Below are 27974 nucleotides of genomic sequence, written 5' to 3' on the forward strand. Positions count from 1 at the left end.
CCATTCTACTTCTCCTCTATCCCTGCAGGCATTTTCTTTCTTTCTTTCTTTCTTTCTTTCTTTCTTTCTTTCTTTCTTTCTTTCTTTCTTTCTTTCTTTCTTTCTTTCTTTCTTTCTTTCTTTCTTTCTTTCTTTCTTTCTTTCTTTCTTTCTTTCTTTCTTTCTTTCTTTCTTTCTTTCTTTCCCTCCCTCTATTAGTCTGGGCCCTTTCTCTCTGCCATCTCACTCCTTCCATTCCCACCACAATCTCCCTTCAGTCAGGTCAGTGGGTGTTAGTTCTCTCACAGGGGAAAGGGGAACGTTGGGACGGCAACGACTCCACGACGACAAGCCTCTCCGGCATCATTTCCACGACGACGCCATCTCAGCAGGAGCATTACCACGGTGACACCCTCTCCTGACACGCCTAGAGGACACTGTGGGTGGGTTAGCAGGTGCACCCTGCGCAGAGACGGGGGAGGGAGGGCCATAACTATCTTCTTTCTGTCTCTCTCTCTCTCTCTCTCTCTCTCTCTCTGAGTATTTTTGTATCTGACCTGGGATTCGACAACAAAGTTGACAGTATAGACAACACTGGAGCTATGAGACCAAGATAAGAATGTGTTGAACCAGAGAACGTGTTGTGTCTCTCACAAGAAGCTCTGTTTTTCAAACTCAGGTCCTCAGCTCCTTTGACTCGTCTGGTTGGTTGGCTGAGATCGTTGTAATTCTTTCTGTTCTGTGGGAATTGTTTTGAGCTGGTAGGCCGGTTCAGGGACACCCAGTCCCTACGTGACTTGAGTCCACTTGAGGGACGTCACCGACAGAAGGGTCAGAGGGCGACGGTGAGGTCACCGACCAGAGTGAGAGACTGGAGCAAGAGAGCTTGGCAATTGGACCCAACATGGAGGGGTACGGCTACGAACACTTTGGGGTAGATGGAGAGCGGGACAGCCACCAGATGGACTACCGGAGGATCGTAGGGGACACTGAGCTACCCCGGCCCAGCTCCAACCCCTCACCCCAAGACACAGAGCACCTCTTCCGCCTCAGCCCCCATGGGCATGGGCACGGGCATGAGACGGCCGCCCAGCGATACAGCGCCACCCGCATCCTGGCTGGCTTTGGCCCCGAGAGGTGAGTCAGGCAAAGCAAGATTATGGTTAAAGCTGTACTAGAGTATTACTTAGTGAAATAAACTGGCATCCATTTGAAAAGAACAACATATTAGTGAAGGGCCAGGCAAAGAAGATTTTCAGATACTTGCAGAAATGTAGAATAGTTTACTTGCGTAGCAACTCTGAGTTGGAGTTGCACCACAGGGGGTTGGTGGCACCTAATTGGGGAGGACGGGCTCATGGTATTGGCTTGAGCCAATGGTATCAAATATATCAAACACATGGTTTGAATGTGTTTAATGCCATTCCATTTACTCCCCTCCAGCCATTATTATGAGCTGTCCTGCCCTCAGCAGCCTCCTGTGAGTTGCACCCCGTTTTGCCCTCAGAACAGCCTGAATTCGTCGGGGCATCGACAAGGTTTCGAAAGCGTTCCAAAGGGACGCTGGCCCATGTTGACTCCAATACTTCCCACAGTCAAGTTGGTTGGATGTCCTTTGTGTGGTGGACCATTCTTGATACACACGGGAAACTGTTGAGCATGAAAAACCCAGCAGCCGTTGCACTTCTTGAGACACTCAAACCGGTGACCTCGCACCTACTAGCATACTCTGTTCAAAGGTACTTAAATATTTTGTCTTGCCCATTCACCCTCTGAATGGCACACACACACAATCAATGTCTCAATGCTTAGAAATCCTTCTTTAACCTGTCTCCTCCCATTCAACTACACTGATTGAAGTGGATGTAATAAGTAACATCAATAAGGGATCATAGCTTTCACCTGGATTCACCTGGTCAGTCTATGTCATGGAAAGAGCAGGTGTTTCTAATTTGTTGTACACTCAGTGTATATTTGACTAGTGAGCATTCAAGCTGTAGCATTAGTTCATCCCACTTCTTTTGACTACTTTTCATTACTCTGCTTTCACCATGGTTACAATATGTAAATTCAGCCCATTGAGTTGTATCAGTTTACACCGCCACATAGCCCTGTGTTTAGCCTGGCTTGTAAATAACCTGGAAGTTAAATCTCCTTGTTAGCCCGTAATAAAGCTCTAGGACGCCTGTGTCTTATATGGCAATATGATTTATGGCAAGTCATTCTGAGGGCGGCCCCTAAACACATTGAAAAGCTATGATTCAGTGGCGTACTCTGATGCCAAAACAACAGAAACTGCCTCACTTTTCGGAGTGGCAGGTCCCCCTTATGCCTTGCAGCTAGGGAGGCAGGTGGAGAGCTTAATGGGATCGGGTTTGAATCAATGCTTGAAATAGCAACCGGGTGTGCATAGAGGAATCTCTGACCCATATTGTGGGTGACCCACATTTAAAGCAATGAACTCAAGCACAGACACAGTACCCGCCAGATCACCTTGGTACTTGTCAAGGCTGGGAAGGCCCTCTGTGCTTTGCTTAGTACTGGAGGAGGGGCTCCTGGAATAGTGCCACACAGGGAGTAGGCCAAGGGACAATATACATCCCCATGATAAGTGTACTTGGGGCGAATTCTGTTTTAATGCAGGATGGATCACTAGTCACCATTAGAAATGCATTTGGTTTTATTTGCTCTGAATATCTGTGTGTTGGTTGAGTGCACACAGTTACAGCAGTCCCACTCCATTTCATGCACAGGATCAAGAGTGCTTGGGTTAGAATTCCCCACTCTCCAGGAAACGATGGTGAGAAGGAAGAACAAAGCTCGCTTTATTGTGACATTGCTGGCGTGATGGTAGGTTGCAATTGTCTGTCAGTGACTACCGTCAGCCGCTGATGGTTTTGACAGCAGTGTGCTGTCCGTCCTCCTTTTACAAAAGTGTGTGCTTGTGAGGGAGGTCTACTTCATCTGTCTGTGTATGTCTGTGTACGTGTGTGTGTGTGTGTGCTCCTCTTCCCAACCCTGAACCATCACAGACATGGGAGAGTGTGGGACTGTTCGGTACGCAATGCTTGTGGATTCACAGGTCAACATACAGTACAATAGGCCACGCCTAAATAATTCAGTCTGATTCTCCCAAATCCCTCAGCTTGAATGCCAATGGTCTATTGGCTTTTGTGCTTTTATTATCTGAATGGTCTCGACAGACAATAAAGGACGGGGCTATTCTCTCTTTCTATTTTAAACAGTCTGTCCTGTATTTGAAAGTGAAAGTCTGAGGCCATGATATATAAGATAAGAAGGAGAAAATGAGGGTCAATTCTGTCAATGTGCTTTTGTGGCGCGATGGGTAACGATGCTTTGAGGGTGGCTGTTGTCGATGTGTGCAGAGGGTCCCTGGTTCGAGCCCAGGTAGGGGCGAGGAGAGGGACGGGAGCTAGACTGTTACATTGGTGCAGTGACCCGGATCACTGGTTGCTGCGGAAAAGGAGAGGTCAAAAGGGGGGTGAGTGTAACCGATGTGAAATGGCTAGCTAGTTAGCGGTGGTGCGCGCTAATAGCGTTTCAATTGGTGACGTCACTCGCTCTGAGACCTTGAAGTAGTTGTTCCCCTTGCTCTGCAAGGGCTGCGGCTTTTGTGGCGCGATGGGTAACGATGCTTTGAGGGTGGCTGTTGTTGATGTGTGCAGAGGGGCCCAGGTAGGGACGGAAGCTAGACTGTTACACTGGCTCTACTGCTTAGTTGAGATCAATCTAGACTAGAAAATGCAACTGTCATACTTATAATTGGTTACTAGTAACTGGTTGCATGTGACTTGTAAATCTGACAGTGGTGCTGTTCAGTTAATACCCCCAAACGTTGCACGTCACTGAACCATCTGAGAATAGTTGATTTGTGGGTTTTGTCAAAATACAAGTCACTTTAGATTGATAAGTAGATACGCATTATAAAAGTTGATTTCTACACATTTGAATGATTTAAGATTCTTGATTGATCCTGATAATAGAAGCCTATGTCCTAATATTCCAAAAACGGATGGTTGGAGGCCTGCTGTTTATGTGGTTATATGTGGGTTATCAATGATAATATATGGACATTGGCACTGCCAGACTATAGTGCCAATTTCCCTGTAGCCTAAATGCATGATTTTCTCCTCCAAAAGATGTATGGTCTGCACTCTGCAGTGCAGATATTAGGTATATTACATAAATTACAAGGACATAATCTCACTAATTTGCAACGTCTGTGATTGAGTTGAGATTTTTACCCTCATGTTTTTGAATTCAATGAGAGCCCCACGTGGGAGGAGAGGGGATGTGACGTATCCATTTTCGACGCTTCTGCGAAAATATTCCTCTTCATAACGTCGTTATACTGTAGCAGCGACAGGCAATCAAATTTGGACCAGCCTCGCATCATCACTTGAGTTTGTAGTAGGGGAATTAATTGTGGGTTGGTTCCCTCCACAATAGAGAAAGCACACTTTGCTTCCGCTCATTTTGAACTTGCTAGCTAGCTACAGCTGGAAAGTTCGCATTTCCGAACACCTTCAACGTGGTCAGCTTCAAGAGGTAGAAAACGGTCTGGAATAGATTTTTTGTTTCACATTTTATTAACGTAACAAACATTAGGTAACTGTAAGTAAGACTAAGAACGTGGTGAGGTGGCTAATTGCATAGAATACAGATCATCTTCAGTAATGAGTTGAAACATGTTAGCTAGCCGGCTACCGCTAGCTGACACATGCTCCTGCTGAATAACGCACTCGCTCTGATCATTTTGACCTGCGTGGCAAGAAATTAGATGGCTAATTTATAGTGCAGTTTTGGTGATAAAATACATTGCAAACGATATTTTAAAGACATGATGGATGAAAATCTATAAATGCTTAGGCTGCGGACAGTTGGCTAGATTCGTTATTAATCGTTAATATAGCCATGTTTTCTCCCCAGATGTATTTTGTGCTCAAGGCATTGTAACCATTGTTAGGTACTCAGCTGTACAGTAGCCAGTTAACGTTAGTAAGTGCTAGCTAACTACTGTAGCTAGCTACGGTATTGAAAGACATTGCTCAAGGCATCCTTTCAGCAGCTATCCAGGACACTGTGTAGGTAGTCTGGATAAATATGTGCCTGAATGAAACGTTTTCGCTAAACAGATCATTGTTTAACATGACTTGTTAGCTCATAGTGTCGCTTGATGGCTGTTTTGTTTGCATGAACAACCACCGGAAACAATAAAGATAACATTAGTGTGCTCTCTCTTCCTGGTGTTTATCCAGTAAATTGTAAAAACAAATATATATCAAACATGAAAAAATGTAAAGCAACGTGTTTTATTTAAACATATAGCTAACATTAGTGCTGCTGCTATTTTTGGCATGGATATTTACACAACAGTGCATGAAAGGGTTAATTTCGTGAGGCCATATTTTGCCAGCATGCTCCCTCTAATAGAAAGGTTTCTTATAGATGTTAGTGGGTCATCCACATGTTGAAAACGCATAGTCGTTAGTGCGCAGCGATATGTGCTTGTGAGGTCGGTTAGGTATCAGTTTGACTATAAAAAAAAAAAATATCATGTTTTTGATTTCGGGTTCGATAATAACAACACATAATGAAACGGTGAATAAAATGTCCATGATGGTAGTGACTGTGATTACTGTTTATCACTTAACCATGTATTCACATTATTTTACTTCAATACGATATTTCAGTTCTGTATATTACATTTGTTTTATTTGATGACTATTTTATTTCAAGTCATCTCACCTCTATAGAGCTGCTGTCTGACAAAATCACAATTTTAGTATTTCTTCAATGGAATACTTTTTTGACTGCTGAATACCAACAATCAATTTCAGATAGAGATACTTTTGTGTATGTGGACACACCTTCAAATGAGTGAATTTGTCTATTTTAGCCACACCCGTTGTTGAGAGGTGTATAATATTGAGCACACAGTCATGCAATCTCAATAGACAAACATTGGCAGTAGAATGGCCTGACCGAAGAACTCAGTGACTTTCAACGTGGCACCCTCATAGGATGCCACCTTTCCAATAAGTCAGTTAAATTTCTGCCTTGCTAGAGCTGCCCCGGTCAACTGAAAGTGCTGTTATTGTGAAGTGGAAATGTCTAGGGGCAAAAACGGATCAGCCACGAAGTGGTAGGCCATACAAGAACACAAAGCAGGAGTACTGAAGCGCATAGTGTGTAAAAATTCTGTCCTCGGTTGAAACACTCACTACCAAGTTCCAAACTGTCTCTGGAAGCAACGTCAGCACAATAACGGTTCGTCGGGAACTTCATGAAATGGGTTTCCATGGCCGGGTAGCCACACACAAGCCTACGATCACAATGCCAAGCGTCGGCTGGAGTGGTGTAAAGCTCACTGCCATTGGACTCTGGAATGATGAATCATGCTTCACCATTTGGCAGTCCGATGGACGATTCTGGGTTTGCGGATGCCAGGAGAACGCTACCTGCCTGAATGTATAGTACTAACTGTTAAGTTTGGTGGAGGATGAATAATAGTCTAGGGCTGTTTTTCATGAGTGGAGGATGTTGTAGCAGCAATGTGTCCGTATTAATGCCCATGATTATGGAATGAGATGTTCGACGAGAAGGTGTCCACATACTTTTGGTGTAGTGTACCTCGTGAAGCAACTGCTCTCCTTTCAATCGAGCATTCTTGTCTCTTTAATGTAGCAAGCTAAAAGAAACACAGATGGACAAGTAGGCATGCAATGGATTATGGTCATTATAGGTAAATACCATGTGTTCCATGCTAAGCTATGTAGAATATTGGCCTTTTGGAAACTACAACTCCCTACTACATCGAACAGTTCGGGCTTGATATCATTTGTCTCTAGAGAAACTGCGCAACATGCGCGTTGATATCAGAAAAAACCTGAATGAAATGCCTTGTTTAAAAAATGAAATAATACAACAACAACAAAACAGCGTTTTGGGTTAATCACTCAGCACTAATAGTCATTCACAGGCGCAAAGCGTCGTCACCTTTTAACCCTTCATCTGTTGATGGCTAATTATATTTGAAAATGCATCGAATGTTACACTTGAAACGATGGCTACAATCTAATGCCTGCTTGTCATCCTTTTCATTTGACAGCATGGCTGATTACCTGATCAGTGGTGGTACGGGCTATGTCCCAGAAGATGGACTCTCTGCACAACAGCTTTTCTCCGTTGGAGACGGCCTCACCTACAAGTAAGTTCAGTTCAACCACAATACAAATTCCAAATAGAACCGTATTGTGCAAGTACGCTCTCGAACTGTCCAAACCTAAGCGCAAGCGATGATGGACGATATGCGGGCGGCGCTTTGTAATGACGGCCAACACGTTTTGAATCGCAGATCTGCTCAACAACAGTCTGTTGTCGCTGATGGTCAAACGGCAGAAGAGCTATGCTCTAAAGGCGACGGGTTGACTTACAAGTGAGTAAAACGGTTGACTTTTCAACCATTATGACACTATATACACTATACTGTAAAAACCTCTTGTCTCCAAATGATGAGTTCATATAGGGGAAGCAAATGATTGTCCCATTAAAAATAGATTTGAATCAATAAGGTGCCTTGTTGATGAATTTGGCAAAAGTAAACACCACATTCGCCACCAATTGTATTTTAATTTTTAGCTGGCTGAGGAAACCACTGATCTATATGGATGAATGACTAGGTCAGGGGTGGTGGGGTTGATTCATTAACCTGATCTATATGGATGAATGACTAGGGCAGGGGTGGTGGGGTTGATTCATTAACCTGATCTATATGGATGAATGACTAGGGCAGGGGTGGTGGGGTTGATTCATTAACCTGATCTATATGGATGAATGACTAGGGCAGGGGTGGTGGGGTTTGATTCATTAACCTGATCTATATGGATGAATGACTAGGGCAGGGGTGGTGGGGTTGATTCATTAACCTGATCTATATGGATGAATGACTAGGGCAGGGGTGGTGGGGTTTGATTCATTAACCTGATCTATATGGATGAATGACTAGGTCAGGGGTGGTGGGGTTGATTCATTAACCTGATCTATATGGATGAATGACTAGGGCAGGGGTGGTGGGGTTTGATTCATTAACCTGATCTATATGGATGAATGACTAGGGCAGGGGTGGTGGGGTTGATTCATTAACCTGATCTATATGGATGAATGACTAGGGCAGGGGTGGTGGGGTTGATTCATTAACCTGATCTATATGGATGAATGACTAGGGCAGGGGTGGTGGGGTTGATTCATTAACCTGATCTATATGGATGAATGACTAGGGCAGGGGTGGTGGGGTTTGATTCATTAACCTGATCTATATGGATGAATGACTAGGGCAGGGGTGGTGGGGTTTGATTCATTAACCTGATCTGCACCATAGGATGATATTTGCTTCCGGTAATGATATGACTGCATCTTTAACTGCTCTGAAGAATCATAGTGCATGAACTGCTATTTGATTCGTTGACATTCAATCACTATCTAGTAATGAAATCTGACTGCACTCATCTCCTAATGCCCTTTCTTTATCTGCTCATTTCATATTCACTTGTTTTTACTTTCACTGAATAACCCTCAATTCACTTTCACTCTGTTTAAAACTAACTTGATTTCAACAAGCGAAGCATTGGGCTGCCCCAATATGGCAGACGGTCATTGCATTGGTATGTTGCCACAGCAAGCTACTTCACTTATTTCACCACTTTGCCCAAGACTGTTGCCCAAAACTCGTTTTGCTTCTTGAACATACCTCTGGCTAGAGGACTTGACAAAAATGACTAACTGCTATAAAATGCTTCCAACACCTACTTGTTAAAATAGAGTAACATTCACGTCCTTGTGTGGATGTTGTAGCCTATGTCTTCTGACTATATGTGGCTCCGTCCCAAATGGTACTCTGTCTCTTTCATAGTGCATTACTTTTGACCATAGGGAATAGGGTGCCATTTAGTAGGGAACCTATGTTACAGATTAAATGGATACCCTAGGGCCTCCCAAGTGGTGCAGCAGTGCTCTGGCGAGCCAGGCGCCTGCAAGCTGACACGGTCGCCAGTTGGACGGTGTTTCCTCCGACTCATTGGTGCGGCTGGCTTCTGGGTTAAGTGAGCAGTGTGTCAAGAAGCAGTGCGGCTTGGCAGGGTCGTGTTTTTGGAGGACGCATGGCTCTTGACCTTCGCCTAAACACAGTCCGTAGGGGAGTTGCAGCAATCGTACAAGACTGTAACTACCAATGGAATATCGTGAAATTGGGGAGAAAAAAGGGGGTAGAAGTAAAATAAAATCATTATAATAAATGGATACCCTGTTCATTCTAAACTGATTATGTGGCGATTGTGAGACAAACAATATTTAGACAACAAGCAGGTACAACTCAACCATGTTGTTTCTTCCAGTTTAACCCTAATTGCTCCTGTTTGTTGCGCTGGATAAGAGTGTCTGCTAAATGACTAAATGTTATGGTTCAGACTTAACTTCCACACAATAAGGGTATTCACTATTTACACTACACATTTGAATGGAGAGTTAGTCCCAGTTCACAGGGGTTAATTGACTAGGCAATGTATGTGTGTGTGTGTGATACCGGCACGTCCCTCCACTCCTTAATGAAGCACGTCCTGCTTAAAGGCAAGGCAGAGCACATGACCAGCCCGAGGTACTGTCATGTGAGCGTCTCGGGGGACGGCATCAGAGGAAGTGAGGATGCCCTCCTTTGCACCACATCTGGGCCCGTATTACCTGTATCATACAGCTGTGTCTCCACCATGGCAAACATGGCAACCCAGGACCGTAGCGACAGTGGCTCAATCTCAATTCGTCTTTCCCTATCGCCTCGGCTCCTTTTTAACCGTATTAAAGGAGAAGGTCTAAAGTCACTCCCCTCGGACTTTCTTCTCCAATGTATTTTGAGAAGGAGGCAGGGAGAGAGGATGCAAGGAATCGGAGGCAAGATGAATTGAGAAAGAGCCAGTGAGAATGCATCTGGCTAAGGCCTACTGGCTTTGAGGTGTTTGCTCACCTGTTGCTGCTGTAATCTGGCAGGTTTACTGTCCACACCAAAACACGCTGGAGCTGAAAACACGCTCCCTTAGGACAGTGTTCGCCAGGGTGAGCCGAGATGTTCTGTCGGTGTCTCAAGGACATTTCACCAAACTGGATCAATATTCTTTCAGCAACTCAACATTTTCTTGTACAGCAGACGACTCTGCTGCATGATATTATCATATATTACCCCGTCATAAAAAATTCATCAATGCAGTCATTTTCTGTCAATGACTTCATGGGATGATTCCATGATGATGTCTTATGATCACAGCCACCTAATTATCCTCGGCTTCTAATTAGCCCCATTCAACCCCCTCATCTCTCCAACGCAATTCTCCCCCGGGACATTGGTGTAGAAGACAATGTATTCTCAAACCACTTACGTGACAAAGGGACGAGAAATGAAAAGATTACAATCGTGACATAATTATACATGTGTAGTGCACTGCCTTTGCAGAAGTGTAGCGTAGAACAACGTTATGAAGTAGTGCTCTCCAGGCTCGTGTCAAAAATGGTCTTGCATGAAATGAAGCTGAATCAAGTCGCACCCAGCATTACTAGGGCTGAAACTGTTTTAATGACAGACATGTCATGCAACAGATATTTCTACATTAATAGTATACAAGACTAGACAGGTAAGTGCACTCTAAATCACATCTAGCCACCTTCTCCACTTAGTGGTTGAAGGGTCATAATAATGTCTAACTCGGGCAGTTTGTGGTTGTCTACAGCACTGGTGTGGCCAAAATGGCATCATGCATTTGTCCACATTCAACATTTGAATGCAAACCATGTTAAAAGGTAGCCAGTGTTGTCTTTGGTATTTAAAACTCTGTGTCACGTGTGCCAAGTCTCACACTAGTTAGTTCTTCTCGAATGCCGTATATAGTTATTTACGCCTGTGGACAAAACATACATTTGAACCTGGACAAAAAAAAACAATTTCATTGCTTTTAGGTGGAGTGCCATCTCCACAAGGGAAGGCCTAATAAAATGTCTGCTTATCAACTGATCCAGTGACACTTTTTACTATTTGGTTCATGCTGGTTAGGGGTAGGTCTGGCTTGAGAGAGCTCATCCAGAATCAGCGGAGGTTTGTGGTTTCCTTAAATGCTGGCAGATGTTTTCCCCTCTGCCTCCCTGTCCCAGACTGTGTTGATGTTTGTGAGGTGTCTGGCAGTTGCAGGAGGACCCCTCCCTGTTCTGTTTGGTAGACATATTTTAGGCCCCATCTTTTCACCCACACAGGCGGAGGAGAGAGAATGGTCTGACGCACGATAAAGGACAGGGGGCCATTCTCTCTCTCTCAGTTTTTGTTTCTCTCGCTCACTCCCCCCGTTCTATCAGATTTAGAGCCATTCTCTCCTGCTCTCCATCTTATTCTGTTTTTCACTTTTTCTCTCTCTCTCTCTCTCTCTCTCTCTGACAAACACTCACTTATTCTTTTCACACCCATCTGCCAAACCACCAGATCCACCCATCTGTGAAAAACACATCCTCTTTTCCCGCTCTGTCTCATTTGCTTTCTACTGCTCTCTCTCTGCCTGCCATTGTGTTCATACAGTCTAAGAAATGAAGTTGAACCCCAGATGCTTTTGCCAAGCACTGGACTAACAGGGTGAGAGTGTTTCTCTTTAGACTAGAGTACAAGGCAAAGGGAAGGGGCAGCTTGATCAGCGAACACTAGAGGGTGAACTTATGAACGTACCATTTTTGGGATCAAGACATTTTCTATTAGTTCTTAATGCAAACTCACTTGTAGTTTAGTTTATTCAAATTTATATCACCGGCAACTTTCGGGTCAGACTCCTCAACCATTGTGAGAACTAGTTTTCCCTATATCGTTACCAGGCTCGGTCGAAGTGGCACTTCTAGGGGCTAACTTGCACATATTCCCCTTTTGGCTTTCAACACTTCCTGCTTTGGACCCAACTCCAACATGGTGGAGGTACTTGTAAACTTTGAAATTGGGTGGAAAAAAGGGTGAGGGGTTTTTATAGGGCACTTCTGACCCACTGTCACCAGTTGGCTGGCAGTTGCATTGCACTATGAATCTTGTAGTCCTCTTGTCTTAAGCCATCTGTCTTTAGCCATGACAACCTGTGAAACTTGACCCCTGACCTTTTGCTCTGTCTGTCTTTCTTTCAGCGACTTCCTGATTCTGCCGGGCTTCATTGATTTTACCTCAGATGAAGTGGTGAGTAGTCCTCTCTTCTCTGACTGTCTGTCAAGACCTTCCAGAAAGCTAAGACAACTCAATAGGGGTTTTGAGCTACAGACTACCCTTCGACCTACCTTCAGCCTACTGTTCTGTTCATGGGCTCAATTCCACTTTGTTCTGAGACTCTCTTCCCTAGCCCATTCCTCTTAAGTGTTCACCAAGAGTAATGGGTAGGTGCAAGCCATACGATGAAGGCTGCTCTTAGCATGTTGAACTGGTTAGTGTCCTCCAGTTTTTTATTTTTATAACCTTTATTTAACTAGGCACGTCAGTTAAGAACAAATTCTTATTTACAATGACGGCCTACCGGGGAACAGTGGGTTAACTCCCTTGTTCAGGGGCAGAACGACTAAATAAAAATAAAAAAAAACATTTTTACCTTGTCAGCTCGGATTCGATCCAGCAACCTTTCGGTTACTGGCCCAACGCTCTAGCCACTAGGCTACCTGCCGCCCGAGACTGGTTCTTCCAGATCTCTGAAAACTACAGGGATAATGACTATGGGTGCAGCAAGTGGGAGCAGTATTGCTTCCTACACATTCCTTATTATTTCAGCAGACACTCCTTGCCAGAGCCACTTCTGAAACCAAAGCCTTTTTACAGTATGCTGTGTCCACACAGATACACAAACAACCCTCTACATTCAAAGCCAAAACCTCATTCTTTAATTGCAGCTTTTCCCAAAATAATTTTTGCTCTCCGCTTCCTTCGTCATCCCTAACCTCCTAGCCACCCTATTTTTACCAAGATGGCCTCCCACGCCTGGTCTCTCTCTCTCTGTTTACGGTTGTGCCTGGTTGGTTGGTTGCTCACTATTCTCTCAGGGATGATGTGAGCGTTAATCTCAGGCTTTATGTGAAATCCCCCTGCCCTCCTCTCTCGTCCATCAGGAGTTTTTAATCTAATTGATATCTCTAATCTCCTTTTTTATCCAGACTAGAACACAGCTCTTGTTGCTGTGGAAGGTGCCTGTCTCCGTTGTTGCAGTGGCGTTGTGGGTAGTCTCCGTAGGGTTGTAACCTGGCCTATTTTCTTGACGGTTAGAAAGTGGAGTCAGTGTCTGATAACTTGGACGAGCCTTTGTTTGTCTGTCTCAACTGTGAATACAGTCAAAGTTCATGCAATAATATTTGTTCAGACTGTAGTCTAAAATAGACCCCCCCCACCCTCTTCCACACAGGGATGTTTTATAAGTGTGAGGTGAGCTTCTGTCTGGTGTTTCAATGGGGAAATTATTGCTGGTCACACCATGTGACGGTTAGCCCTTTGTAGAATTTGGCAGGGTAGTGCAGTTGAGCTAACAAAATGGCTGCCAGTGTCCAGTCTTTTTCTTCACCCCTCCATTTCAGAAACACAGTAGTTGGTATGGTAGTTTACATTTGCAAAAGATAAGGGAGGAAAGCTTTTGACGTCGTAAAATTTTCTCATGGGTGAGGAATGCCATGTTTTCCCTCCCAGCTGAGAAGACTGTGGAAGTGGCCGTTTTGTGTTTTGGGATTCGGAAATTCGTGAATCTGATGTAGCTGGGAGTTTCTGGGACAGGGGGATTTTTTATTTGAGAAAAGGGAACTTTCCCAGTGTGTTGGCAGATAGTTTCTAACAAGGTCACGACCTGATTGTGCAAAAAACGTCTCCAGAAAGACTTGGGTCACATGCATCAGTTTAGTCAAAGCAACATCTGTCTTGTCTCTCTGATGACAGATTTTAAAGTATTTTCTATTTATTTAACTAGGCAATTCAGTTAAGAACAAATTCTTATTTACAATGATGGCCTACCCCAGCCGAACCCGGACGACGCTGGGCCAATTGTGCACCGCCCTATGGGACTCCCAATCACGGCCGTATGTGATGCAGCCTGGATTCGAACCAGGGACTGCAGTAATGCCTCTTGCACTGAGACGCAGTGCCTTAGACCGCTGCGCCACTCGGGAGCCCAGATAAAATGTAGCCCCTGATAATTTACGTTTAGGCCAGATGGGATGTCTGCTTTCCAGTTGCATGTTATTTACTTGCTGTTGCCACTCTCGTCTGAAACTTTGAAACTCATCGTCCAGTCAGCCATTGAAAGCATGCTTGAGAGCCGTGACCAAAAGCTGTCATTTTCCTTAGGCCAATCGACATAGGACAAACTTGCTTGTTGGAGCATGTCTGCCCCCTAGTGGACAACTGAGAAAGCAACCGTAACCATTACAAGCAATGATGGTCAAGCTTCTCTTTTCTTCATGAAGTAAATGACTTGTACTCAATATTATTCATTTCTAATACAGAGTGTATTTCCTCAGTGTGGGTATTTACACTCACTGCAACAGCTTGTAATATTATCTAGTGTGCTGAATGACTGATTTCCTGAACATGTTGTGGGTTATTGAGCCAAGATTTTCTCCACCAGGACCTGACCTCTGCCCTGACCAGGAAGATCACCCTGAAGACGCCTCTCATCTCCTCCCCCATGGACACAGTCACAGAGTCGTCGATGGCCATCGCCATGGCGGTAAGACCTTGCCGCCTGACAGGCGAGCCAGTAGAAAAAAGATATATGTGTGTCTATGCTAGAAATTACTGTGCGCTTTCCACATCAGTCACATTTGAAGTGTGTTTTGTTGCTGGGGGGGAAAATACCATAAACCCAAAATTGATTTTTATTTGTCGGGTGTTTTTTAATGCCTTCAGCTCATGGGAGGCATCGGCCTCATCCATCACAACTGCACCCCTGAATTCCAAGCCAATGAGGTCCGCAAGGTTAAGGTAAGACCCCATAAACGCCTATGAAAACATTTACCCTTTGTACTTAATGACTTGCATCATTTTACGTTGATTGGTATTAAATGGGTTGCAGTGCATCTAAACACATGATGGTTTATTAACAGATATTTGTCGTTTGTCCAGAGGTTTGAGCAGGGCTTCATCACAGACCCTCTTGTAATGAGCCCGCGTCACACGGTGGGGGACGTGTTCGAGGCCAAGACTCGCCACGGCTTCTCTGGCATCCCCGTCACCGAGACTGGCAAGATGGGCAGCAAGCTGGTGGGCATCATCACCTCCAGAGACATCGACTTCCTCTCCGAGAAGGACCACAGCCGACCACTGGAGGAGGCCATGACTAAGAGGGAGGAGCTAGTGGTGGCCCCAGCCGGTGTCACGCTGAAAGAGGCTAACGACATTCTGCAGCGTAGCAAAAAAGGTGAGCCAGTCGCTACAGTCCTTCTAGGAGTCTATTGTCGCTTGTTTTCTGGTACGTTGTTCTATTGTATAATCCTCAACTTATTATTGATTAGATGTTCTTTGGTTTGCTCTACAAGGTCATTTATGAACTGTTTGAGGTTATATGGCAGAATGACTTGGTCACCTTTAACAAAGTCTCTTCTCGCGCTCTCTCCCCCCATCAGGCAAGCTGCCCATCGTGAACGACAGTGATGAGCTGGTGGCCATCATCGCCAGGACAGACCTGAAGAAGAACAGGGACTACCCCCTTGCCTCTAAAGACTCTCGTAAACAGCTGCTGTGCGGAGCCGCCATCGGCACCAGGGACGACGACAAGTACAGACTGGACCTACTGATGCAGGCTGGGGTCGACGTGGTTGTACTGGTGGGTTTGAGGTGGGGGTTATGGTTAGGATCCAGATGGGGTTTAGGTTGGGATCCGGTTGGGGTAGGTGGGAGGGTTGGGTTAGGGGTTGATCTGTTCATGCTGTTTTGGTGGACATGGTGGTTAGGGGGTGATCTGTTCATGTAGTTTTGGTGACGTGGTGGTTAGGGGTTGATCTGTTCATGCTGTTTTGGTGGACATGGTGGTTAGGGGGTGATCTGTTCATGCCGTTTTGGTGGACGTGGTGGTTAGGGGTTGATCTGTTCATGTAGTTTTGGTGACGTGGTGGTTAGGGGTTGATCTGTTCATGTAGTTTTGGTGGACATGGTGGTTAGGGGTTGATCTGTTCATGTAGTTTTGGTGGACATGGTGGTTAGGGGGTGATCTGTTATGTAGTTTTGGTGGACATGGTGGTTAGGGGTTGATCTGTTCATGTAGTTTTGGTGGACGTGGTGGTTAGGGGTTGATCTGTTCATGCAGTTTTGGTGGACATGGTGGTTAGGGGTTGATCTGTTCATGCCGTTTTGGTGGACGTGGTCGTTAGGGGGTGATCTGTTCATGCCGTTTTGGTGGACATGGTGGTTAGGGGTTGATCTGTTCATGTAGTTTTGGTGGACGTGGTGGTTAGGGGTTGATCTGTTCATGTAGTTTTGGTGGACGTGGTGGTTAGGGGTTGATCTGTTCATGTAGTTTTGGTGGACGTGGTGGTTAGGGGTTGATCTGTTCATGTAGTTTTGGTGGACGTGGTGGTTAGGGGGTGATCTGTTCATGCCGTTTTGGTGGACGTGGTGGTTAGGGGTTGATCTGTTCATGCCGTTTTGGTGGACGTGGTGGTTAGGGGTTGATCTGTTATGTCGTTTTGGTGGACATGGTGGTTAGGGGTTGATCTGTTCATGTAGTTTTGGTGGACGTGGTGGTTAGGGGGTGATCTGTTCATGCCGTTTTGGTGGACGTGGTGGTTAGGGGTTGATCTGTTCATGCCGTTTTGGTGGACATGGTGGTTAGGGGTTGATCTGTTATGTCGTTTTGGTGGACATGGTGGTTAGGGGGTGATCTGTTCATGCCGTTTTGGTGGACGTGGTGGTTAGGGGTTGATCTGTTCATGCCGTTTTGGTGGACATGGTGGTTAGGGGTTGATCTGTTCATGTAGTTTTGGTGGACGTGGTGGTTAGGGGTTGATCTGTTCATGTCGTTTTGGTGGACGTGGTGGTTAGGGGTTGATCTGTTCATGCAGTTTTGGTGGACGTGGTGGTTAGGGGTTGATCTGTTCATGTCGTTTTGGTGGACGTGGTGGTTAGGGGTTGATCTGTTCATGTCGTTTTGGTGGACGTGGTGGTTAGGGGTTGATCTGTTCATGCCGTTTTGGTGGACGTGGTGGTTAGGGGTTGATCTGTTATGCAGTTTTGGTGGACATGGTGGTTAGGGGTTGATCTGTTCATGTAGTTTTGGTGACGTGGTGGTTAGGGGTTGATCTGTTTTCTAGTTTTGGTGGACGTGGTGGTTAGGGGTTGATCTGTTCATGTAGTTTTGGTGGACATGGTGGTTAGGGGTTGATCTGTTATGTAGTTTTGGTGGACGTGGTGGTTAGGGGTTGATCTGTTATGCAGTTTTGGTGGACATGGTGGTTAGGGGTTGATCTGTTCATGTAGTTTTGGTGGACATGGTGGTTAGGGGTTGATCTGTTATGTAGTTTTGGTGGACATGGTGGTTAGGGGTTGATCTGTTCATGTAGTTTTGGTGGACGTGGTGGTTAGGGGTTGATCTGTTCATGTAGTTTTGGTGGACGTGGTGGTTAGGGGTTGATCTGTTCATGTAGTTTTGGTGGACATGGTGGTTAGGGGTTGATCTGTTATGCAGTTTTGGTGGACATGGTGGTTAGGGGTTGATCTGTTCATGTAGTTTTGGTGGACGTGGTGGTTAGGGGTTGATCTGTTATGTAGTTTTGGTGGACATGGTGGTTAGGGGTTGATCTGTTATGCAGTTTTGGTGGACATGGTGGTTAGGGGTTGATCTGTTCATGTAGTTTTGGTGGACGTGGTGGTTAGGGGTTGATCTGTTATGTAGTTTTGGTGGACGTGGTGGTTAGGGGTTGATCTGTTATGTAGTTTTGGTGGACGTGGTGGTTAGGGGTTGATCTGTTCATGTAGTTTTGGTGGACGTGGTGGTTAGGGGTTGATCTGTTCATGTAGTTTTGGTGGACGTGGTGGTTAGGGGTTGATCTGTTCATGTAGTTTTGGTGGACGTGGTGGTTAGGGGTTGATCTGTTCATGTAGTTTTGGTGGACATGGTGGTTAGGGGTTGATCTGTTCATGTAGTTTTGGTGGACGTGGTGGTTAGGGGTTGATCTGTTCATGTAGTTTTGGTGGACGTGGTGGTTAGGGGTTGATCTGTTCATGCAGTTTTGGTGGACGTGGTGGTTAGGGGTTGATCTGTTCATGTAGTTTTGGTGGACGTGGTGGTTAGGGGTTGATCTGTTCATGCAGTTTTGGTGGACGTGGTGGTTAGGGGTTGATCTGTTCATGTCGTTTTGGTGGACGTGGTGGTTAGGGGTTGATCTGTTCATGTAGTTTTGGTGGACATGGTGGTTAGGGGTTGATCTGTTATGTAGTTTTGGTGGACGTGGTGGTTAGGGGTTGATCTGTTCATGTAGTTTTGGTGGACGTGGTGGTTAGGGGTTGATCTGTTCATGTAGTTTTGGTGGACATGGTGGTTAGGGGTTGATCTGTTATGTAGTTTTGGTGGACATGGTGGTTAGGGGTTGATCTGTTATGCAGTTTTGGTGGACATGGTGGTTAGGGGTTGATCTGTTCATGTAGTTTTGGTGGACGTGGTGGTTAGGGGTTGATCTGTTATGTAGTTTTGGTGGACGTGGTGGTTAGGGGTTGATCTGTTCATGTAGTGTTGGTGGACATGGTGGTTAGGGGTTGATCTGTTATGTAGTTTTGGTGGACGTGGTGGTTAGGGGTTGATCTGTTCATGTAGTTTTGGTGACGTGGTGGTTAGGGGTTGATCTGTTCATGTAGTTTTGGTGGACGTGGTGGTTAGGGGTTGATCTGTTCATGTAGTTTTGGTGGACGTGGTGGTTAGGGGTTGATCTGTTCATGTAGTTTTGGTGGACATGGTGGTTAGGGGTTGCAGTCGAGTTACGGTTGGGTTTCAGTTCTAAATGGCAGTAGACCGTGGCAGTGCAGACATGACTTGTTTTCTCTCTGTTTCTGCAGGATTCCTCACAAGGCAACTCTGTGTATCAGGTCAACATGATCAACTACATCAAACAGAAGTACAGCGAGCTGCAGGTGGTGGGAGGGAACGGTGAGAGAGGATTTATCACCATATGACACTTCCAGCCATCCAGTTTCAGATCTTTGAGGGGCTTTCAAGATCAGTCTTGGGGGAAAATACATTAGACACTTATACACTAAACCTTTCTTTTCCTGCCTTCTGACGATGTTCTGTCTCTTGTAGTGGTGACGGCAGCCCAGGCCAAGAACCTGATTGATGCAGGAGTGGACGCTCTGAGAGTGGGCATGGGCTGTGGCTCCATCTGCATCACCCAGGAAGGTAGTGACCCCACCCCCTGATACTATCAACGTTACAGGATCAATTCACATCTGAATGCAGGAGAGGATTGTTGCTGGTTTGAATTTCAATCCACTTGTGGAATTGACTGAGTTGAAATGGAATTGACCCAACCCAGAATGCTACACCTTGAGTGCAATGTGCTATTTGGAATTGTAGTATTACGACTAAATGTTCTGATATATGAGTGTAGTGATATTAAATAGAAATGTGATAATACGTGTAGGATTCTCTACCCATAGCAGCTGGCTTTGGATCAGTTCTAATGTAAGGTCAACCTGCTGAAGCTACACAGCAAAACTGGAGAAGGATCAGAGCAGCGAGTAACTAACCAAGATGCTACGCTGGTTGCTAGTCTGTGTCGTCATGGTGATTTATGAAGGCTCTGCTCTCGGTTACCATGGCGACGACTTTCTCCACAGCATTACGTTCAGCAAATGATGGCAAACGTTTTTCAAGCGCAAAACAAACATACTTATTGGAAGAACTTAGACACATTCAATCATTGTATTTTTTAACTGACTACACCGGTCATAGGATATGTTACCATGGTAAGGTGACGCATTTCCTGTCTCCGTCTCCCGTAGTGATGGCGTGCGGGCGGCCTCAGGGCACCTCGGTGTATAAGGTGGCAGAGTATGCCAGACGTTTCGGTGTGCCAGTCATCGCTGACGGGGGCATTCAGACCGTGGGCCACGTGGTCAAGGCTCTCTCACTCGGGGCATCCACAGGTACCTTTCATTCACTTATTAATTCATGTGTTCACTCTATCATAGTCATTCTCTTTCATTGTCATGCGTTCATTATCATTCACTCTTCCGTTGTCACTTATTCATTCATTCATTAGCTTAGTCCTTCATTCACCCTTTTATAGCATGCAGTATGTCAATGTGGTTCATTTCATAGGCTAGAATAGTTGTATATCAGGGCTGTCCAATGTCAGTCCTGGAGGGCCCAAACACTTCTGGTTTTCATCCTCTCCTTTAATCAGGGACTAATTCAGACCTGGGACACCAGGTGAGTGCAAGTAACTACCAGGTAGAACCAGAAACCAGAAGTTTTTCAGCCCTTCAGGAACAGAATTGAACAGCCCAGGTCTATAGTGTTACAGTATCTTGATGTCTTTTCACTAGTTTTCTGTTTACCACTGTTGATCTCGTGTCTATTCCTCTAAAACACTGTTGATGTCATGTCTATTCCTCTAAAACACTGTTGATCTCATGGCTATTCCTCTAAAACACTGTTGATCTCATGTCTATTCCTCTAAAACACTGTTGATCTCGTGTCTATCCCTCTAAAACACTGTTGATCTCATGTCTATTCCTCTAAAACACTGTTGATCTCATGTCTATCCCTCTAAAACACTGTTGATCTCATGTCTATTCCTCTAAAACACTGTTGATCTCGTGTCTATCCCTCTAAAACACTGTTGATCTCATGTCTATCCCTCTAAAACACTGTTGATCTCATGTCTATTCCTCTAAAACACTGTTGATCTCGTGTCTATTCCTCTAAAACACTGTTGATCTCGTGTCTATTCCTCTAAAACACTGTTGATCTCGTGTCTATTCCTCTAAAACACTGTTGATCTCGTGTCTATTCCTCTAAAACACTGTTGATCTCATGTCTATTCCTCTAAAACACTGTTGATCTCATGTCTATCCCTCTAAAACACTGTTGATCTCATGTCTATTCCTCTAAAACACTGTTGATCTCGTGTCTATTCCTCTAAAACACTGTTGATCTCGTGTCTATTCCTCTAAAACACTGTTGATCTCGTGTCTATTCCTCTAAAACACTGTTGATCTCGTGTCTATCCCTCTAAAACACTGTTGATCTCATGTCTATTCCTCTAAAACACTGTTGATCTCGTGTCTATTCCTCTAAAACACTGTTGATCTTGTGTCTATTCCTCTAAAACACTGTTGATCTCATGTCTATTCCTCTAAAACACTGTTGATCTCGTGTCTATCCCTCTAAAACACTGTTGATCTCATGTCTATTCCTCTAAAACACTGTTGATCTCGTGTCTATCCCTCTAAAACGCTGTTGATCTCATGTCTATTCCTCTAAAACACTGTTGATCTCGTGTCTATTCCTCTAAAACACTGTTGATCTCATGTCTATTCCTCTAAAACACTGTTGATCTCATGTCTATCCCTCTAAAACACTGTTGATCTCATGTCTATCCCTCTAAAACACTGTTGATCTCATGTCTATTCCTCTAAAACACTGTTGATCTCGTGTCTATTCCTCTAAAACACTGTTGATCTCGTGTCTATTCCTCTAAAACACTGTTGATCTCGTGTCTATTCCTCTAAAACACTGTTGATCTCATGTCTATTCCTCTAAAACGCTGTTGATCTCATGTCTATCCCTCTAAAACGCTGTTGATCTCATGTCTATTCCTCTAAAACACTGTTGATCTCGTGTCTATTCCTCTAAAACACTGTTGATCTCATGTCTATTCCTCTAAAACACTGTTGATCTCGTGTCTATTCCTCTAAAACACTGTTGATCTCGTGTCTATTCCTCTAAAACACTGTTGATCTCATGTCTATCCCTCTAAAACACTGTTGATCTCATGTCTATCCCTCTAAAACGCTGTTGATCTCATGTCTATTCCTCTAAAACGCTGTTGATCTCATGTCTATTCCTCTAAAACACTGTTGATCTCGTGTCTATCCCTCTAATTCATTCAAAGCTGATTGATGGTAATCAAAGCTAATCTAAGCTAATGTGAAGCTAATCGATGTAACAAAACACTAGCTGTACCGACAATTAGTTGGAGAAATGCTTACCAACCAATGACCTTGAGTTATGACCTCTTCCTCCCCAGTGATGATGGGCTCGTTGCTAGCAGCGACCACGGAAGCTCCGGGGGAGTACTTCTTCTCGGACGGCGTGCGGCTGAAGAAGTACCGCGGCATGGGCTCTCTGGACGCCATGGAGAAGAGCACCAGCAGCCAGAAACGCTACTTCAGGTAGGGAGGACATCACACACTAGAGCTGCAGCCCAAATCACATCCTATTCCCTGGCCTGTTTAGTGCACTACTTCTGACCAGGGGCCATAGGGAATAGGGTGCCGTTTGGGACGTAGACTAACTCTTGATCAGACACTAGAATTCATAGGAGGGTTGGAATGAAGAACGGGTAAAATAAGTTATTGCACAGCAACAGTTGCTGTTAATCGCTGATGAATGAAATTAATATTTTATTTCTGATTATATACATGTATTTATTGGTTTGTCCTTAATTCAGACGGTTCACATTGTAATACAATATATGACAAATGTAAGTGATTTTCTCAAAACAAATGATGCCAACTTTCCTGGGTTTAAGCTGCTCTCATTTGAGAATTTCGCTGTCCGTCAGCAGTGTCTAAACCGTCTCTGTGTTCTGACTGGCTGATTCCACAGCGGTGTCTAAACCGTCTCTGTGTTCTGACTGGCTGATTCCACAGCGGTGTCTAAACCGTCTCTGTGTTCTGACTGGCTGATTCCACAGCGGTGTCTAAACCGTCTCTGTGTTCTGACTGGCTGATTTCACAGCGGTGTCTAAACCGTCTCTGTGTTCTGACTGGCTGATTCCACAGCGGTGTCTAAACCGTCTCTGTGTTCTGACTGGCTGATTCCACAGCGGTGTCTAAACCGTCTCTGTGTTCTGACTGGCTGATTCCACAGCGGTGTCTAAACCGTCTCTGTGTTCTGACTGGCTGATTCCACAGCGGTGTCTAAACCGTCTCTGTGTTCTGACTGGCTGATTCCACAGCGGTGTCTAAACCGTCTCTGTGTTCTGACTGGCTGATTCCACAGCGGTGTCTAAACCGTCTCTGTGTTCTGACTGGCTGATTTCACAGCGGTGTCTAAACCGTCTCTGTGTTCTGACTGGCTGATTCCACAGCAGTGTCTAAACCGTCTCTGTGTTCTGACTGGCTGATTCCACAGCGGTGTCTAAACCGTCTCTGTGTTCTGACTGGCTGATTCCACAGCAGTGTCTAAACCGTCTCTGTGTTCTGACTGGCTGATTCCACAGCGGTGTCTAAACCGTCTCTGTGTTCTGACTGGCTGATTCCACAGCGGTGTCTAAACCGTCTCTGTGTTCTGACTGGCTGATTCCACAGCGGTGTCTAAACCGTCTCTGTGTTCTGACTGGCTGATTCCACAGCGGTGTCTAAACCGTCTCTGTGTTCTGACTGGCTGATTCCACAGCGGTGTCTAAACCGTCTCTGTGTTCTGACTGGCTGATTCCACAGTGAAGGGGACAAGGTGAAGGTGGCTCAGGGTGTGTCCGGCTCTGTCCAGGACAAGGGCTCCATCCACAAGTTTATCCCCTACCTGATCGCTGGCATCCAACATGGCTGTCAGGACATCGGCGCCAAGAGTCTCTCTGTTCTACGGTGAGTTGTGTGTGATCTCTGATGGTAGTGTGTGTGTGTGTCTGAGTGGTCTCTGATAGTAGGGTGTGTCTCTTGAGTGGTCTCTGATAGTAGTGTGTGTGTGTGTCTGAGTGGTCTCTGATAGTAGTGTGTGTGTGTGTGTCTGAGTGGTCTCTGATAGTAGTGTGTGTCTGGGTGGTCTCTGATAGTAGTGTGTGTCTGAGTGGTCTCTGATAGTAGGGGGGGGGGGTGTGTGTGTGTGTGTGTGTGTGTGTGTGTGTGTGTGTGTGTGTGTGTGTGTGTGTGTGTGTGTCTGAGTGGTCTCTGATAGTAGTGTGTGTGTGTGTGTCTTGAGTGGTCTCTGATAGTAGTGTGTGTCTCTTGAGTGGTCTCTGATAGTAGTGTGTGTGTGTGTGTGTGTGTGACTGAGTGGTCTCTGATAGTAGTGTGTGTGTGTCTGAGTGGTCTCTGATAGTTGTGAGTTGTGTGTGTGTGTGTGTGTGTGACTGAGTGGTCTCTGATAGTAGTGTGTTTGTGTGACTGAGTGGTCTCTGATAGTAGTGTTTGTGTGTGTGTGTGACTGAGTGATCTCTGATATTGTGTGTTTTTCCACAGCTCCATGATGTACTCTGGAGAGCTGAAGTTTGAGAAGAGGACCACGTCCGCTCAGGTGGAAGGAGGAGTCCATGGGCTTCACTCGTAAGTTGGACTCTCTGTCTCACACACACACACACACACACACACACACACACACACAGTGGAATTGAAATGTGTGTGTAGCAGTAGATAGCCATGACTTTTCTACGACTGATAGTGTTGACTCATTCTCAGACATCAGTCCTCTTTCTCTCTCTGTCTTTCACCATAGATATTCTGTTGTTCCATGTAAGTACATAGACCTGTGAAGGGTGTGGCCTAGTGGTGGGCCCCACACCTCCATTTGCATGTAGAACAACTCTCCCCTTATTTCTAAATTGAATGGCTAAGTTTGATCTGCTTGATTAAATGATCCAGGTGGGAAATGTAAATCTTACCTTTAGATGGTGTTTGAATCTGGCAGCTAGCCTATAAGGACGGCTAATATGGCGATGTGATTATTACCTTGTTAGTGGGAGGAGGGGTGACTGCATTACGTATTTATGTTTGAATGGGGATGGATTATGGGAAGCTTTGTTAGTCTCCTCTCTCTGTCCACTAGACTCCTTCCCTCCTCTCCTTCCCCAGTTATCCATAGGGCAGATAACCCTGTAATAAATATACTGGCAAGATGATGGGGGATTGAATGGGATTTGTCAACCTTTGTTTTATAATTGAATCAGTATGACATTTCTTAGACAGATTGATAGCTGATGTAGTAGGAAAGGGTAATTGATAAGTTCTATCCAGTGGTTTGAGAGCAGGTAATAGGAATTGTTTTGTGTTTTAGAGCAGGTAATAGGAATTGTTTTGTGTTTTAGAGCAGGTAATAGGAATTGTTTTGTGTTTTAGAGCAGGTAATAGGAATTGTTTTGTGTTTTAGAGCAGGTAATAGGAATTGTTTTGTGTGGTCGTTATATTGTTGATTATCATTAACTGATTGATGGTATCATTATTGTGTTTTCACGATGCCCTCTCTCTGTCTCTGTCTCTCTCTCTCTCTCTCTCTCTCTCTCTCTCTCTCTCTCTCTCTCTGTCTCTCTCTCTGTCTCTCTCTGTCTCTCTCTCGCTCTCTCTCTCTCTCTCTCTCTCTCTCTCTCTCTCTCTCTCTCTCTGTCTCTCTCTCTGTCTCTCTCTGTCTCTCGCTCTCTCTCTCTCTCTCTCTCTCTCTCTCTCTCTCTCTCTCTCTCCTCTCTCTCTCTCTCTCTCTCTCTCTCTCTCTCTCTCTCTCTCTCTCTCTCTCTCTGCAGTTACGAGAAACGACTTTACTGATGGAGGGGCCAGAAAGAAGCGGACTAGGGCCGCCCCCGACGCCCCCACCCCCGTTGTGACCAAACGTAACCGCCACATCTGACACCCACCTCATCACTCTCCCTGCCGACACCCCACACACCCCACGGGAGAGGTCTGGGGGGGACACCTGCAAAACAGACACCATCACCTGGGAAACATGGGATTTTGCACTTACGTAGCGGAACATCAGGGTTTTCACCATAACCCCCTCCACTCAGAATACCGGCCCCCTTGGTGTGTGTGAGAGCTTGAAGGAAGTATTTGATTGTGTGTGAGAGAGAGAGAGAGAGAGAGAGAGTGAGTGTGTGTGAGGACAAACTCAGTGAAGAAGGTGCTGTTGTGCGATCTTCCTCTTCCTGGTGAAACTGAGAGAGCCATGATGTCACCCCTCTGTATTCTCTGGGATCTGCTCGTACCGGCACCTCCACATCAGAAGCCACAAACATCCCAATCAAACTATATATGTGGAAAAACACTTGTCTTGCTACTCTGTGTGCAAGTGTATTGTGGCAATCCTCCTTTATCTATGTAGTTAGCTCTGTTTATGCAGAAAGATGTTAACTGCTTTGAGAAAAGTATATTGTTCTGTTAAACTTTTGACTGTGATTCAACCGACAGACTCATTGGGACTATAGACTGGGTGACGTTCCCATCGCCGTAGTGGACATGTCATACCCCCTTAGTCGACGTGAACCAATAAACTAGTGGCCTATCACCATGCTTCTAGTGTGTTGAGAGCAGGGTTAGGGCCAAAAGATAGACATCGGCCATAGATCAAGGAACGTTTTTAAACCCACGGTGTCGGTCAACGATGGGTAATACGGTAATCTTTTAGACTGGAATGAAACGAGTTTAGAGAGAATTGTTTGATTTAAAAGCTGTAAAGCAGGGTTCCCCAACTAGCAGCCCCCGTGCCAAATTTGACCAACATGGTTTCATTTGCCCCCCCCCCCCCCCAGTAAATAAATAAATAATTAATTATTATGCTTGGAACAAAAGAGTGTAAAAACTCCAGTTAATCAGAACCAAGTGATTTTAATTTTGGAAATCTGTTCCCAAAATGTAAACAAGGTTTGAAATGATTGTTTTAGTCATATTATATCTGTTTGGGCCTCCTGCGGGCAATTTGCAGTCTACAAATGATTTGTAATTATGTTCCTGCCCATCCGCCCAAGAAATCATCCCGCGGCTGAATCTAGTTGATCTCTGCTGAAGAAAGTCCCAGTGGGTGTAAGGGGCATGAAGGGTTTTGATATGCATGCTTTTTAGTTTTTTAAAGCCTCAACACGGCTCTATTTATATTCAGCTTTTTTCTAATTCCGTACATACTGCCAAATGTATCTGTGACACTTTGATGTTATTAATACTAAAAGCCCAAATTAAAGCCACGAATCGCCAGAAACGTCCCTCGCTCCACCCCTGTCCCAGATTGTGGCACCGATTGTTAGCTGCTTTGACCTGTTCAGAGTACCAGAGATATGCCTTGAAATGGGGGTAAATGATGACCACACACGACGGAAAGTCTTAAATTCCCCTAAGAACTGTGTTGTATGTGCATGGCGCTATACGTCCTCCTCACCCCCTTTCTCACTGTTTTGAGATACTGTATCTATATCATTCAGCTTATGTAGGAATAGATTTTTCTAACGTTTTTCGTAAACAGATGTCCTTTTTGCCAGATGTTTTTTTAGGACGTCTCTTAGCTGTAGGAGTGACTTTCTGTTTTGTGCTAATGTACTTTCCCCTACCGGGACCTCACTTGACTAGCAGTACTCTTACAGTTGACATGAATATTAAGTAAATATGTACATGAAGATGTATGGAGAATTATATACCTGTATCCTGTTTGAAATGGTTGTTTGCAGTCTCCCACCTTTAGTTATGGAAATCCCCACTGACTATGAAACAGGCCTTGTTTACAATGGGATTACAACAGAAACCAGTTGCTTATGCTGTAAAAAATAAAAGTCAAAATATGTTGATTTGTGGGTTGTTATTAAGGCTGGGAATTGCCAGGGACCTCAGGATACAATATATTATCACGATACTTGTGTGCTGATATATGTATTGCGACTCTAACGATTCTATATGTATTGCGATTCAATGTTCCAAACATATTTCTCACCATATGTCTGCTGCAGAGGGACAAGAGTCATGAGTTTTGATCAGTCATGGAAGTAAAAGTGTTGAATACGAATTGTCTACCTAATTTAAAAAGATGGAGATCGAGCTATGAAGG

The 27974-nt window shown here is 44.9% G+C and overlaps 1 protein-coding gene across 7 annotated transcripts; it reads left to right on the forward strand.

Moving 5' to 3' along the window:
- The first annotated feature begins 868 nt into the window (after positions 1-868).
- On the forward strand, positions 869-27717 carry LOC106609577 (inosine-5'-monophosphate dehydrogenase 1b). Of its 7 annotated transcripts, none has more exons than XM_045722225.2 (15): positions 869-1116; positions 7112-7210; positions 7358-7438; positions 12190-12238; positions 14652-14753; positions 14933-15007; positions 15149-15443; positions 15649-15848; positions 19070-19160; positions 19314-19409; positions 20015-20158; positions 22267-22411; positions 23684-23827; positions 24422-24505; positions 25693-27717. In XM_045722225.2, exons 1-15 carry the CDS (start codon positions 884-886, stop codon positions 25712-25714), a joined length of 1860 nt encoding a protein of 619 aa, XP_045578181.1. In that variant the 5' UTR covers positions 869-883; the 3' UTR covers positions 25715-27717. The 7 variants fall into 7 exon arrangements, with proteins under 7 accessions (XP_045578181.1, XP_082833911.1, XP_045578182.1 ...); XM_082977785.1 differs by lacking the exon at positions 7358-7438 and adding an exon at positions 24675-24691; XM_045722227.2 differs by lacking the exon at positions 869-1116 and adding an exon at positions 4285-4548.
- The last annotated feature ends 257 nt before the right edge of the window (positions 27718-27974 follow it).

The sequence above is a fragment of the Salmo salar genome, chromosome 07, assembly GCF_965601325.2.
Source record: "Salmo salar chromosome 07, fSalSal1, whole genome shotgun sequence".
NCBI lineage: Eukaryota > Metazoa > Chordata > Actinopteri > Salmoniformes > Salmonidae > Salmo > Salmo salar.

Bases quoted from the DNA above. Each gene is read 5' to 3' on its own strand.
- LOC106609577 (XM_082977785.1), top strand. From the start codon at position 884: ATGGAGGGGTACGGCTACGAACACTTTGGGGTAGATGGAGAGCGGGAC. The intron at 12,239-14,651 runs GTGAGTAGTCCT...TTTCTCCACCAG, and splicing joins ATTTTACCTCAGATGAAGTG to GACCTGACCTCTGCCCTGAC. The intron at 15,849-19,069 runs GTGGGTTTGAGG...CTGTTTCTGCAG, and splicing joins GGGTCGACGTGGTTGTACTG to GATTCCTCACAAGGCAACTC.